This window comes from Telopea speciosissima, chromosome 5, assembly GCF_018873765.1.
Source record: "Telopea speciosissima isolate NSW1024214 ecotype Mountain lineage chromosome 5, Tspe_v1, whole genome shotgun sequence".
Lineage (NCBI taxonomy): Eukaryota > Viridiplantae > Streptophyta > Magnoliopsida > Proteales > Proteaceae > Telopea > Telopea speciosissima.
In genome coordinates, this window is record NC_057920.1 from 51,415,521 (window position 1) to 51,431,092 (window position 15,572).

Sequence of the window (15,572 nt, forward strand, 5' to 3'; positions counted from 1 at the left end):
AATAAGAACTCAAACCACTATTTACACTACTAATCTGGCATTCTTAGCAAAAGCAAATTTCCATGAGATGCAATTGAAGAATCAAAATTTCAATTTTCTTCCAGTTTCTAGAAACAGAAATATCAAAGCCAAGTGTGGTAATTTCCAAACACCAAGTTATGACATACATTCTTCTACTGTCAACCAATTACTCTGCTTCCCCTGCAATCTATACATCCATACATCCAAATATTCACAGTAAAATTCCCCTACAGATTTGTTACCTTTGAAGTTTGATCATACAAAACCCAGTCAATAAAGGCAGAGCAACAGAGGGAAAAAGGTCTCCGATAAAAACAGAAATGTAACCAAAAACAGTCAGATCGATGTGTGCGTGTGCGTGAGAGAGAGAGAGAGCCCAAAAACTTATGAAAAAGTTTAACAAAGCAGAGGAAACAATCCCCACTTAGTAATCCAAAAAAAAATCATTTAAGAAAAGATAGAATTTCGATGTCAGATAACTCAGATCCTCTTAGATCAGATACAGATCTCTCGATCAGTCAACCTTCTTCTGCAAAGGTTGCTTAGAAGAATACTCTGTTTTCACCTTTTCGAATGAGAAAGAGGGTTTTAAATAGCAGAGAAACACGTTGAAGGGAGAGAGATCTATACCCAACAAGATATAACCGAAAACCCTAGGCAAAGAAAGGAGAGATGTACCTGCAACTACAAGCAACTCTTAATTGCAGATAGTAGACTGTAACGGCGAGCCGGCGACGGTATCTTTTAATTTTAACTTTTAATGTCCCTTCTGGTAACGCTCAGAACGTTTCAGTTACGAGAGAATGTTTTTTCACAGAAGTGCTTGTTTTTTTATTCCACGATGTGAGAATAGTCCCGAAAAGAGAAATAATATTTCATAAAACTGAATTTCCAAATATATATATAGAGCCCGTTACCATTCTAACCGGATTTTAGGGAAAAATATCTCTGCATACTCTGACGTGAATTTTGTTCCTGTCCGGGCCTTGCAAGGTACAGTTGTTCATTTTCTCTCGTTGTTCACGTTCTCTTGTAGGAAGGCTAAAATGATGACGTAACCTCATTCGAGCAATGTATTCGTGCAGGGGTTAGGTCGTCATTTCTGACCTCCCATGAGAGGAACTGAACAACTGTATCGGGCAGGGAACCGGAGACGATAATGATCCACCCTGACGCAATTCCATATGGCAACACTTGTTTTATAATGTGGATAAGTGATGTGACAATTCTGACCATCATGTGATCATGTCTAAGGAATGGTATGAATTATCGATGCATCAAATTTACAAACATACCCTCCTATGTATGTCCAAAAATGCTCTAGTAGTCCCAGATTTATCAATGCCTCTTTTGCCACTTTTCCCCCCTAAATATCATAAAGAATATATTAAGAATAAAAATGGAAAGAGTCAAAATTAATGTTCTGACATTCCAATAAGAATACAATAGAAAACCATTGAGAGAAGAGGCTCCGACCTTTGGCATTGCCATCAACAGGAAGCCATCAATCCCTACCAGAAATTAATAGAAACGAATCCTAGATTTACCATACAAATCCCTTTGAATTTCCTCCTTAACAAAGGGAGGAAAATCAATCAAAAAAGAAGATACACCTTCTTTAGCTGCATTTTTTGGCCAAGAAATCTACAATAGAGTGACTTCCCTAAAGCAATGCGAGATTTTCCAATCCATAGTAGTCAAGTAAGAAAACAGAAACCACCAATCCTGAAGAACAAACCAAGGAAGTGTCTGAGCTTGAGTCGACATAACCACAGGCACTGAATCAAATTCAATCCACAGGTTACGAAACCCCAACTCCTTAGATAAGTATAATTCACGGACAAGAGTTGAAAACTTTGCCTCGTAGTTTGCCTTATGTCAAAAAAAAAACTTTAAATGATGAGATAAAGAGCCCAACTGATCTCTGAAAACACCACCCGTGCCTGCTCTGCCAAGATTCCCAAGGGCAAAACCATCTATGTTCAGTTTTATCCAATTAATAGAAGATTAGCACCAAAACACCTCCACAATTCTAGGGGATGAGCCATGGCCAACCGAAATACCTAGCCTTCTAGAACAAAGGAGGTCCTCCACAGATTTGACAGAGCCTTTCATCCATGGACTGATATCCTTCACATCTGACAAAACTCTTCTAAAAACAATAGAAGGGGATCTAGAAGAGCCTTCAAATTGGCACAAATTTCATTCTAAACATACATTATAGGGAATTAAGACAACCCCTACAAGCCGCACAAGGCCGAACCTTGCGCCTCTATCAAAGAGCCAAATCAGCATAGGAACATGGGCACTACCATCTCACACCAAAAACTTCAGCAAATCTAGACCATAGATAAGCTGCAAAGTTACACTCCACAAGAGAATTATAAACTGATTCAGAGTGGTCATGGCATAGTTCGCACCTAGATCCATCTAAATTCCCCTAACAAAAATGTTCTCATCGAAAGGAAGCCTACCGTGGAGCATCCTCCAACTGGAAATTGAGAATCTAGGAAGAAGGTTATTGTTCCAAATTACCGAGTGCCAAAGTACGGTAGTGTTTTTAGCCTTATATCCTCCCAAGCGGTCTTGATAGAAAAGATCCATGAAGGGGATAAGCTTCAGGAATATCTGTCCACCAAGACATCACATGGAATATGAATCTCCCTAGCTTTATTGAAAAGAAAGTTCAAGAAATAGGATGAAACAACTGGAAAACTCTATTTGTCCTCATTAATAAAAATCCACAACCTGATCTTCCATATTGTGAAAGATATTCTGATCCAGCTCCGAGAGTTCATCAATAGAGAAGTCACCCATCCACCTATCTTTCCATAAATTAATAAATTTCCCATTACCGATAGTCCATCTCTCCTTCTGTGAAATAAAATCCCACATTCTCTTTATCCCTGGCCAAACTAAGAAAGCTTTATAACATTGAGAAACCCGTCCATTTTTAAACATATGTATCACTTTGAAAAACTTACTTAAGGAGGAGTCTCTGTTCTTGACATTCCAAGCCAACTTACACAACAAAGCTCTGTTTACAACCCGAAGTAGATGAATACCAAGGCTCCCTTCCTCTTTAGGCTTACACACATCCTCCCATTTGACAACCACCATTTTTGTCAAGTTCACACCCCCAAACCAAATAAAGTTTTCATCTACCTACCCCTCCATTAATTTATTTGAGCGACAATGAACAACAATATACTGAGAAATTGTGTAAACGAATACCAGAGATATCTAATTTCACTAGCTCCATCATCCTGCCATGGATAACAGCTTGCCTTTCTAACCCATCAATTTGATTTTAATATTATCCACCATGGGAAGAAGAGGCTCCTTCTTCACATGACCTTTGAAAATCTGTACCACCTAAATATCTAGTAAGAAAATGGCAATATGGTATTCCCAACACCTCTGAAATCCATTGTTTCCTTGACAGAGGAATATTTCCCATTAAAAGCTTACCTTTGTCAAGATTTATTCATTGGCCAGAATAATCTTCATAATTGAAAAGTAAAGCCTTCAGATTTCTCACATACTTGGTTTAGCCATTCATGAAAATAAGCTGTCATCAACATAGGTGGACATGAACAATAGTACCCCTCGGCCCTGGGAGAGATTTGATATTATTTGTAAATATAAGATTCTGAATCCCTCTACAAAGAACCTCTTCCGCCAGATTAAACAAGTTAGGAAAGATTAGATTCCTTTGATGGAGGTCTCTTTGAACTCCAACGAAACCCACCGATCTTCCATTGACCATAACAGGTACTCTAGAAGAAAGAAAAATTTAGTGAAGCCAGTTAATCCATTTATCACTGAACCCAAACCTCAGGACTGCAAATAAGAAATCCCATGATAGAGTATCATAGGTTTTTTTCACATCAATCTTGAAACCAATGCCTCTTACTCTGACCGGCTGGTGCATTATGTTGGCAAGTTTCAATGTCATACCAATGCTAGAAAATTTAAGTTTTCCTATCTAAAAAAATGCCCTATTCCTCTGAGATAAACGTTAAAAAATAGGAGTCACCCTCAAAGCTATGATTTTAGATAGGATCTTAAAAAAGAAATTCCTCATACAGATAGGGGCGGAATTTGTCCAAAGTCAAAGCATTTTCCACCTTTGTGATAAGAGTAATAAAATTGTCATTAACAGCTTTGGGAAGTACACCGATTTTTTTTCAAAAAAAAATCTTAACTGCATTGCATATATCATCTTCCACAACCTTCCAAGCTTTCATGAAAAAACTCCCTGTGAAACGGTCCAGATTTGATAAACTATCTAGGTCAAGATCCTAGATGGCCTGTTTAATCTTCTCATTTGATGGAACAACCTATAACCCCAACATATACACCTTATCAATATTGCATGACAAAATCTCAAGGTGCTCCTCAATCGGAACCTCCATGTGAAAATCTTTGAAATTACATGGAATGTACTTCGCCATGACAATGGACTCACTCATAATAGATCCATCTTCCTTCTTTAGAGACCTAATCAAATTCTTCGATCGTCAATTTTTTTAGAGAAAGTTTAGAATCCCTATCTCCATTGGTCATCCATCTGTCCAATGTTTCTCATGCAACTCCATCGCCTTAATAATATTTTGTTTTGGCATCAACTTCAAGATCAAAGAGGACATCATTGAGACCCACTATCTCAATAGTTTCATGAATATCGACCAATTTAAATTCCTTTAGACCACATCAATATTAGTAAAGGACAAACGAGCGCAAGACTTAAGAATGGACTTCAGTCTTTTGAGTTAGAATTAAGATGGGAGAGCTTACCACTTCAACCTAGTAAGAATCCTTTACCACATGTAAAACATCTTAGTATGCAAGGATCTGTGAGGATCCGTTCTGCGCACGACGCGGGGTGTGTGTTTATTTTTCGCGAGTGGTCTTCCGTCTGCGGATGGTTGTGTTATCCGCGGTCATTGATGGAAAAAGGGTCTTATATCAATTATCAGGGGATGGGGGTCATACAATCATACAAAATGGAATCGCCACCTAGGGTTAGGGCCTAGGACCCAATTGGTGTAGCCCTGTGGAGGGCTACATGATTCCGTTTGGTCTGGTCAGAGATTCAGGGTAAGTGGTCAGGTTACGAGACTATGAAGGTGTTAGGCACCCACCTCGTCTGGGTAAACTAATCTTTCTACTAGAAGTTTATTTTCGAATATTCTCCCATTATAAAGTAGCCTAAACCAATATGCATGGCTAAATAATAATGCGTAAACTGTTCAAATAAAACTAAACTGCATTATGCTAACTACTATGTACACTGCACATGTATGCTTGAGAGTCTACATTGTGCCAAAATCAAAGGTTAATGATGGAAATGTATACTTGTACACCAAATCAATGCAATTATGATAGATGCAAGATGACAAGTATCTCCTGGCTCAAGTGGAGACAAATGACTAATTTGCTGTCGGACAGAGTAATGGCTTAAGGGTGCTGAATCTCAAAATCTTGGGCAGAGTAAAGGCGTCGCGAGATTTTGGGAGCCAAATGCTCGATCTTCGGACAAAGTAACTACGCCATAAAGAATCTTCAGATCTTCAAAAGAACAAGGCATGAATTGATTGGAAAGTCGGGTCTAGATGATCTAGACCTTGGGCAGAGTAACTAGACTCAAAGACTCGAAATCAGAAGTGGGGGAAACCCCATAATAGGCAAAATGGGACTTTGGAAGGCCAAATTGACAGAAAAAGGGTTTGGCAACACGCTCCTCGAGGTCTTACTACTCTTCCTCCGAATTGGGGTGGGGGGAGGACCCCTTTTTATAGGGATCCTCGCCTCCGCACCGCCACCTTAGTGCCCTGCACTACTGCTGTACCGCGGAGTTTGATGCAATGCTGCGTGATGCCCTGCCGTAGGATTGCAATGGTGTGGGCCCGACGCATGTCGGATTTCTGTTTTCTTCTTCTTTTTTGCTTCCATGGGGGACGTCATCACCGGGGGGTGGTGACAAATTCCAGCGTCTATAGGATGCTCTTATCCTCAAAAGAGTTAGAATTCTCTTATCCTGAGAAAAAGATTTGTAAAGGTGATTGTTTCCCACTTATTGTAATGAAAGGGAAACACTAGTAGAATTCTCTCAAAGTTGAGAGGAATGGACGTAGACTCTCGGAGTCGAACCACTATAAATATTGTGTCTCTTTATCTTTACGCTTTCATTTACATACTGCATTAAGTATTGATTTTCAACTTTATATAATTAAATCAAGCATTTCTAAAATAGAACAAAAAAGAGGCATACTCTACTAGTGATAACCTATTCACCCCCCTTTAGGTTATCTCACAATTATATCTGGTCATGTAGCACTTGCACTAGCACAGGGCCAATGAGAGCACACACAGATAAGGGTGTCAAAATGGAACCGAAATCGATCGTTAAGATCAAACCAAATCGAACCGCAAAGAAATGATTTGATTTTGATTTCATAGATTCCCTTCTCGGTTCAACTATGGTTTTAGAACAAAAACCAACGATTAACCGAATAGAAACCGCATATAAACCGTTTTATAATTGATGTGTTTTTAATAGGAAATGATGTCGTGGACACAATGAAAAATAAAATAGATTAAATGAAAGAATAAAAAAAGGTATAGTTTATTTTTTCTTAACTACTTGACATTGTGTTCCCCTTTTCTCTAATCCTTATCAATTTTTAATCCCTTTCCATATTTACCATCATCACCCATAATGTATTCCCTGCCATTGTTCAATCCCTTCCATATTTTAATCTCTATCCATGGCTACCATCATCATTGATACCATGGTGGGTTACGTCCTTACATGGTAACGTGGGTATAAAAAACTAACCCAAGGCTAATCTCTATCACTTTCTACAGGCATACGGCATTAAGTCTACTCCTATCTTTCCATCTCCCATGTAACAAGGACAAGAAAAATAGAATATCAGATCACTGGAGTAGATTCTACTAGATGGTCTTACCTTCTTTTACTGGAGGGAAAGCTTATTTTGATTGCTGCCAGTCCTCATATAGCATATTATGATATGGAACCAGAGTTATTTAGCATCTGTATAGGTCTTCAGCATGCTCGCCAGTTAGGGTTGAAGGGGAAAGAAGTATGGTGCTCGAATCAGCGGATTGCTGATCTTCTTCCATCTCCATCTACTAATCCTTGGCCCTGGCCATTACTTAAACTTCTTTTAGACATTAACTTTATAGGCCAAGATATGAACTTTAGGTTTAAGAGGGATCCGTTTTGTTCGGTGGTCGCTTTTAACCTAGCCAAAATGGCTCAGCAATCAAACAATGCTTTTGTATATTCCTATCTTAATTCGTAATATATTTTGGTTTTTTTTATCATAAAAAAAAAAAAAAAAAAAGAATAATAGAATAAAAAAATACAAAGGTGAAATCGGATGTGAACCGGTGTTACAAACTACATGCAAACCGGTTGTTAATCGGATAACGAAAACTGAATAGAAACCAGTAAAACCGCACTACATGTGAAACGATTATGATTTTGACATATTCTTATCCAATGCGGTTTTGATATCTACCTTGCAAAATGTGCATCAAACTGAAACCATACTGTAACCGTGTTTGATTGCGTAAATCCCTGGTTGTTGAATCAACAGAATCATGATTCTCAATTTCGTGTAGTGTTTGGTTGATTTATGAGATGACATATGGAGATACACAAAAAAATCCAGAGATCCACCATTTACACAAAAAATTGCAAATCTGAAGATTCGACCCTTTGTATAAAAGCCTCGACATTTGGAGATTCACAAAAAATCGAGATTTTCTTCAAGTTCACGACAACCATCCGCGGCTTTGCTCCTCCTCATCGCCGTCGTCGCTACTCTCCTCATTGACTCCAAGTAATCTCTCTCTCTCTCTCTCTCTCTCGTTCTGTCTCTTCTCTCTCGTTCTTTCTCTGTTTCTCTCTCTTTCGTTCTCTCTTTGTCCCTCACGATTGAATCCTAACCCTTCTTCTCTCCCCTTCATCTTCTTCTGCATCTCAGGTCTTTATTTTAGAACCCTAACCACGATCGAAGAATTCTTTTTCGACAATGATTGCAGAGGTCAAGGAGAACCCATTTCCAGCAAGGGTTGCAAAGGTGGATTTTCTCCATTCGGATTGCTAGACCGAAATAGTGGTGGATTCATCTTGACGGAGGAGTTCTTATCAATGCCGGAGTTTGACTAAAATGAGATTAAAGTAACCAAACAGTTATTCTGGTAGATTCAGGTTTCAGAATCAGGTAACCAAACAGTTATTTTGTCACAAATTCAAATCTACAGATGCTTAATCTGTGAATGTTACATCAAAATCAATGTAGGCACCAAGAGAATTAGATTTAAACATGGCAACCAAACACGGTGTAACGAAAACCGCACCGTTTAACATCCTTACACGCAGGCATGAACATAGATGCCATTTTTTCATTTCAAGATGCAGCCTTGCAGGAGCCACAGGATCTGATAGCATTCTTCCCCCCACCCCCCAACCACATAAAAAAAAATTTTACACACGTCTTTGAAGATGAGATGACGACAACAACCCTAGTAACCAGAAAAATTACATAACTACCACTTCATGTCAATCGTCGACATCCAGTTCGAGGGGTTCGTATGCTCTCCATGAAGGAAGGATTTGCAAACCTTATTCGTCTCTCTTCAACTTTCTTCCCCAATCGTCTCTTAATTCAAAATTTAACGATGACTACATCTACCATTCTTGCCAAAAACTTCTCTTCTTCTTCTCCTCGAAACCTACCCGAAATCCCAACGCTTCAGAACCTCTTGAAAAGAGGTTTTAGTCCCACCCTGGAATCCTTCAACCAATTCCTTGAGTTCCTCTCTGAAAACCAACGATTCAAATCTGTTCTTCACTTGTTTTCACAGATGAAATTGAACAAAATAAGCGGCAACTCTGGTACTCACTCAATCGTGGTGCGGGCTCTACTCGAAGATAGGAGATTTGAAGAAGCTGAGATTTTCGTGATCCAATTGGGAAAAGAAGGGTTTCATTCCAGAAATGGTATATGGGATTCTCTAATTCAAAGCCTCTGCGTTGCTGGAAAAAACCCAGAAAAAGCATTTGCTCTCTTGCGGGATTGCTTAAGAAATCACGGTAGTTTGCCTACTTTCTCCACCTTTTCGTCATTGATTCACAGTTTTAGTTCTCTGGGTAAGATGGATAGAGCTATTGAAGTCTTGGAGATGATGACAGATGAGAAAATTGGACACCCAGTTGATAATTCCATTTGTAGTTCAATAATTTCAGGGTTTTGTAGAATTGGAAATCCAGAGCTCGCATTAAAGTTTTATGAGAAGGTTGAGAAAATTGAAACTTTTCGGCCTAATGTTGTAACATATACGGCTCTTGTGAGTTCACTTTGTATAGAGGGTAGAGTTAAGGAGGTTTCTGACTTGGTTTGTAGAATGGAGAAGGAAGGAATTGTTTTAGATGCTGTCTTTTACAGTAGTTGGATTTGTGGGTTTTTTAGCGAAGGGGTCTTACAGGAGGCTTTTCAGAAGCATAAGTTAATGGTAGAGAGTGGAATAAAGCCCGATATAGTTAGTTACACCATTCTTATTGATGGGTTCTCAAAGGAAGGGAATGTGGAAAAGGCAGTTGGGTTCTTAAATGAGATGAAAAAGGTTGGAGTGGAACCTAATTTGGTCACTTATACTGCAGTCGTCCGCGGTTTTTGCCAGAAAGGGAAATTGGATGAGGCAGTCAGTGTGTTTAGGAAGTTGGAAGAACTGGGAATTGTAGCAGATGAGGTAATGTACTCGACCCTGATTGATGCATTTTGTAGGAAAGCAGATTTTGATCAAGTTTTCAGTTTGCTTGATGAAATGGAGAAGAAGGGGATTATTACTGGAATTGTCACATACAACACTGTGATTAATGGCTTGTCCAAAGTTGGGAGGACATGTGAAGCGGATGAGATCTCAAAGTGCATATCTGGTGATAACTTTACATACAGTACATTGTTACATGGTTACATTGAGGAAAAGAATGTAGAGGGGGTCTTGAAAACAAAGATGAGATTGGAAGAGGCTGGTGTTAAGATGGATGGCGTCATGTGTAATGTACTAATTAAAGCACTATTTATGACAGGTTTGGTGGAAGATGCTTACATGATTTTCAAGGAGATGCTAGAGATGGGTTGGCATGCTGATTCTGTTACTTATTACACAATGATTGATGGCTACTGTAAAGTTGGTAGGATCAATGAGGCACTTGAGATATTTGATGCCTATAGGACTTCATTGTTTCCTGATGTGGTGTGTTATAATTGTATTATTCGCGGGCTCTGTGAGAATGGCATGTTAGATATGGCAATTGAAGTATTTACCGAACTCATTGAGAAAGGTCTGCCTCCCAGTAAAGCTACCTATATGATGGTGATAAGATCACTGTTTAAGCAAGGGAATGGACAAGGAGTTTTGAATTTTCTTTATGGGATTCAGAAATTAGAACCAGAAATATATGGTGACGTATGCAGTGATGCTGTTCACTTCTTGTGCAAGAGAGGTTGTGCTGAGTCTGCATTTGATGTGTATATGATGTTGAAGAGTAAAAACTTTGGCGTGACAAGCATTTGTTACTATTCAATTCTTAAAGGGCTTATTACCAAAGGAAATAATTGGCTTCAACCAGTGATGATGAATGCCTATCTTAAAGATTATGGATGGTCAGAGTTCAGATTTTGCAAGATTCTAGTTCGTTACTTATGTAAGAAGGATGTAATACTAGCTCTTCGGTTTCTTGACACGATGAAGAAAAAGGATATGTGTGTCCTTGATCCATTCCCAGTTGTTGAAACGCTTGTAGAGCAAGGAAGAATTACAGATGCGTATAAACTCATCTTGGAAGTTGGAGATCAGACTCTTCTGAATGTAGTTGCTTATTCTATTGTGATCGATGGACTTTGTAAATCAGGGTATCTCAATAGGGCCTTAGATCTGTGTGACACCATGAAAAAGAAAGGAATAGCACCTAATATTGTCACTTACAATTCAGTGATTTATGGATTGTGTCAGCAGGGATGTCTTATTGAAGCACTTAGGCTATTTGATTCATTGGAGAAAGTCAATTTGGTCCCAACTGATATCACATATGGTACACTTATCAGTGCTCTATCTAAAGAAGGGTTCCTTCTAGATGCCAAACAGTTGCTTGAGAGGATGGTTCTGAATGGTTTCATTCCAAATACACGTGTTTACAATTCATTGATTGATGGGTATTGCAAGCTTGGGTCAATGGAAAAGGCCTTGGAGCTGCTTCTTGATTTGGAAAAAAGTTGCCATCAGCCGGATGCATTTACTGTCAGTGCTGTGATTAATGGCTGTTGCTGTAAAGGTGACATGGAAGGGGCCCTTGGATTCTACCTTGACTATAAAAGGAAAGGAGTCTTACCTGATTTCATTGGTTTCATTTATTTATTAAAAGGGCTTCTTGCTAAGGGAAGGATGGAAGAGGCTAGGAATATATTGAGAGAGATGCTTCAGGTCCAATCTGTTGTGGAGCTGATAGATAGAGCTGCAGCTGAGATTGAAACAGAATCAATAGGAAATATTCTTGTTTTTTTATGTGAGCAAGGAAGTATTCGAGAGGCCATCAGTGTCCTTAATGAAGTTGGCTCTCTGGTTTACCCTTTTGGGAGGAGGTCTGGTGCCATCGGAGGATCACAAAAACTAGAGAAGCCACACAAAGACTTGTTTGATAATGTTGTTGCGGAGTCTTTGACCTCCTTATGTACAACTGATTTGGATTTGGAATTGTTAGAGGGGAAAGGAAATGGGGTGGCAGATAATTTAGTGACAAAGCACTTGTTTTTTGACTTTGATGCTTACTATGCCCTTGTTGCATCCCTCTGTTCGAAAGGAGAGCCACAAAAGGCTAATAGAGTTGCAAAAGAAATGATTTTGTACTCACAGAAGGGTTGTTGATTAAATTTCTAATGAAGCGTTGACTCCTGGATCGATCTGGAGCTTTCTTTCTGAGGCTATGCTGACACTGCCCATAGGTATGTGCTATATAGCTTGTTGAACTTCATGTTTTCCATCCAGTTCAAAACTCACTTCTGGAGGTTTGCAATGTCACATGGGTAGGAGGATGTTAAAAGAAATCTTAGACTGTATGGACCCTCAGACTTCGATTCAAGTATTGTTCCTACATTTTATTAACTTTAGGTTGTGGACTTTTTTTGTTTATTGAATACATGATTATTGTTTCTGTTTTTCATGAAAACAATGAAAAGTTACATAAGGGATAAAATATCCCTTAAATCTACTAGTAACAGAATATAGATCAATAACCAGTCAAGACGTGAAGACTAGACAGCAAGAAGAAGAAGAAGAGGAAGAAGAGAAGACGATAGAGAGAGAGAGTTGCTGAACCACAATAGACAGCTTGAGCGTCTATTGTGGGATAATCCTTTATTTATAACCTGTGTAACAAAATAAAGTTTTAGTCTAAATAGGAAACCTACTTAGAATACAATACAAACAAATAACTAATAAAGTAGATAATATATACCACGACAGGGACACTCCTCCTATCGTGGTTAGCTATAACAATATACCCTCCCCAAGCTACTAACTTTAACACTCCCCCTCAAGCTGGAGCATACAAGTCACCCATGCCTAGCTTGGAACAGTCTTTTCTGGAAGGCAGGACCAGACAGAGGCTTGGTGAACATATCACCAAGCTGACCAGCAGAAGAAATGAACAGAGTAATAATCAATTTCTTCATAACTACACTCCGCACAAAGTGGTAGTTAACTTCAATGTGTTTGGTTCTTTCATGAAACATCAGGTTGCTGGCAATGTAGATAGCAGCTTGATTGTCACAAAACGTCTTCATAGGTTGAGTAACCGGAAAACCCAACTTTTACAGTAGCGATCTTAACCACATCAACTCATCTGCAGTAGCTCTATACTCAACCTCAACACTGGATCTAGCCATAGTTGTTTGCTTCTTGCTTCTCAATGTGATGAGATTGCCACCAATAAACGTGCAATATCCTGTGGTAGACTTCCTATCACCATCGGCACCAGGTCACTCAGCATCGGAAAACCCCACCAGATCAACATTCTGATGAGGACGATAAATGAGCCTCTTTCTTGGAGCCCCCTTCAAATACCTTCAGATACAACAAGCTGCTTCTCAGTGAACCTTCTTTGGTGATTGCATAAACTGGCTAATAACACCAATAACAAAAGATAATGTCAGATATAGAAACAATTAGGTAAATAAGTTTCCCAACTAATCTCCTATACTGGTGCTTATCATCAAAATCTTCACCATCACCTATCCTAAAATTCTGATGTGGATCCATAAGAGTATCAATTGGTTTAGAGGCAAGCATATCAGTCTCAGACAAGAGGTCTAACGCTTGTTTTCATTGTGCTAGACTAATCCCTTTCTTGCTTCGTAGTACTTTAATGGCAAGGAAATAGCCGAGGGAACCCAGGTCTTTCTTATGAAAATGCTGATGTAGATAAGATTTTACCTCTGCAATCCCCGATTCATCATCACTAGATGTGATAATGTCATCGACATAAACAACCATCACAACCACTCTAGAACCCCAACGGCAAACATATCTAGAGTAATCAGAATAACATTGTGAAAAATCACACTAGTAACAATAGAAGTGAACTTGTCAAACCAGGCTCTAGGTGATTGTTTTAAAGCATAAATGGCCTTGTGTAACTTACATACTTTGTGTGAATTCAACCCCCTGAGCAACATATCTTGGAAATTGCTCTATATACACCTCCTCCTATAAATCACCATAGAAAAACTCATTCTTGATACCCAACTGATAGAGAGGCTAGTTGAGATTGACAGCTAAAGAGATGAGTACGCAGACTTAATTAAGACGGGCAACAAGTGAGAAGGTCTCGAAATAATCCACACCATAAGTGAGTATAACCCTTCACAACCAACCGGGCTTTAAGCCGTTCTACTAGACCATTTGGATTTTATTTAATTGTGTACACCCAACAACAACACACAAGATCCTTACTTGGAGATTACTCCACCAGGGTCCATGTCTATCAAGAAATTAGGGCATCCATTTCTGTTTCCATTGCCACTTTCCACCTTGGATGAGATAAAGCCTCATGATTATTCTTAGGAATAGAGTTAGTAGATAATGACAAGGCAAAGTTATGTTAAGGAGATGGAAGGTGAGATATAGAAACAAAATTGTCAATAGGATAATTAGTCATGGATTTCTAAGTGCAAGAACAAATACCTTTGCGAAGAGCCACTGGTAAATTGGAGGAGTAGACTGAGTGGTGGGCTGTGAAGCAGGAGTGACTACACTGTATTCTAATGCCGCTGGTACACTTGGAGTGGTGTAGCAGATGAAGCCACTCGAACATCTTGAAAGGGCACAAGAACCGGAATAGGTGGTGCATAAATATTTTCAGCATCAAGAATAGATCTGGACACAGGAGGAGAAAAATCTGGAGTATGCTCAAAGATATTTACATCAGCACTGACAAATTGCCGGTGAGTAACCGGGTCATAACATTTATACCCTTTCTGAGTTATAGAATAACCAAGGAAAACACATTTAACAGTCCTGGGAGACAATTTATCTATGTGAGGGTGTAAAATATGTGCAAAACAATCACAGCCAAACACCCTAAACGGTAAGGAAAACAAAGGAGATTTTGGAAATATAATAGATAAAGATGAACGGTTATCTAGAACAGAGTAGGGCATTCGGTTTTCAAATAACATGCGGTGAGAATGGCATCACACAAAAAATGTTTGGAAACATTCATATGGATTATGAGAGACCGAGCAATCGCCAACAAGTGTCTATTTTTCCGTTCAACAACCCCATTTTGTTGGGGGGAGGGGCTATAAAAGCAACTTATTTGATGAATCATACCATGAGCAGAGCAAAATGTAGAAATTTCCTGGTGAAGTTGTAACTATTCTAAATTAGTAGCAAGGGGTTGATGAATATTGAGCTCCTCTTTGACACCCGTAAAAGCATTGAAGTATTCACTCACGGACCTGACCTCCTGGTTAAAGGTAAAAAGTTTATCATATAAATCATAGACATGAGATAGATTGGTCTCTTAGGAGAAGGTTCGCTTCAAGCCTTCAAGTCATCCCACACTCCTTTGGCTAGGGTGGAACATGACATTTGCTGCAATAGGTTGATCCATGCTGTTCCATAACCATATAAGGAGATTAGGAGAGTGTCATTCTCTTGCATCCACTCCTCATAGGCCTTCACATCAGATGGTTCTTTAGAATCAGTAGGAGGGCCAGATTGGAGATACTTCAACTTCCCTTTAGCATTGATATAAACCTTAACTACCTGAGCCCATAGTAAATAATTACCAACTCTCCATTGAGTTTGATAGTGGTAATCTGGACATTGAGATTGTCCGAGGTAGATTTGGGATCTGCCATCATGCACAAAAAACCAGTAAACAAATTGGTTTACTGGCAACAAACTCTGCCAAAAACAGTTTTTTAATCGGCTGATATGTGGCGAATTCA

General features: G+C 39.0%; 1 protein-coding gene across 1 annotated transcript; it reads left to right on the forward strand.

Annotated features, from left to right (window-relative positions):
• Positions 1-8,628: 8,628 nt before the first annotated feature.
• Positions 8,629-12,220, forward strand: LOC122662729 (pentatricopeptide repeat-containing protein At5g57250, mitochondrial). The gene is made up of 2 exons (XM_043858450.1): positions 8,629-12,062; positions 12,148-12,220. Exon 1 carries the CDS (start codon positions 8,653-8,655, stop codon positions 11,983-11,985), a length of 3,333 nt encoding a protein of 1,110 aa, XP_043714385.1. The 5' UTR covers positions 8,629-8,652; the 3' UTR covers positions 11,986-12,062; positions 12,148-12,220.
• Positions 12,221-15,572: the final 3,352 nt, after the last annotated feature.

Bases quoted from the DNA above. Each gene is read 5' to 3' on its own strand.
- LOC122662729 (XM_043858450.1), top strand. From the start codon at position 8,653: ATGCTCTCCATGAAGGAAGGATTTGCAAACCTTATTCGTCTCTCTTCA.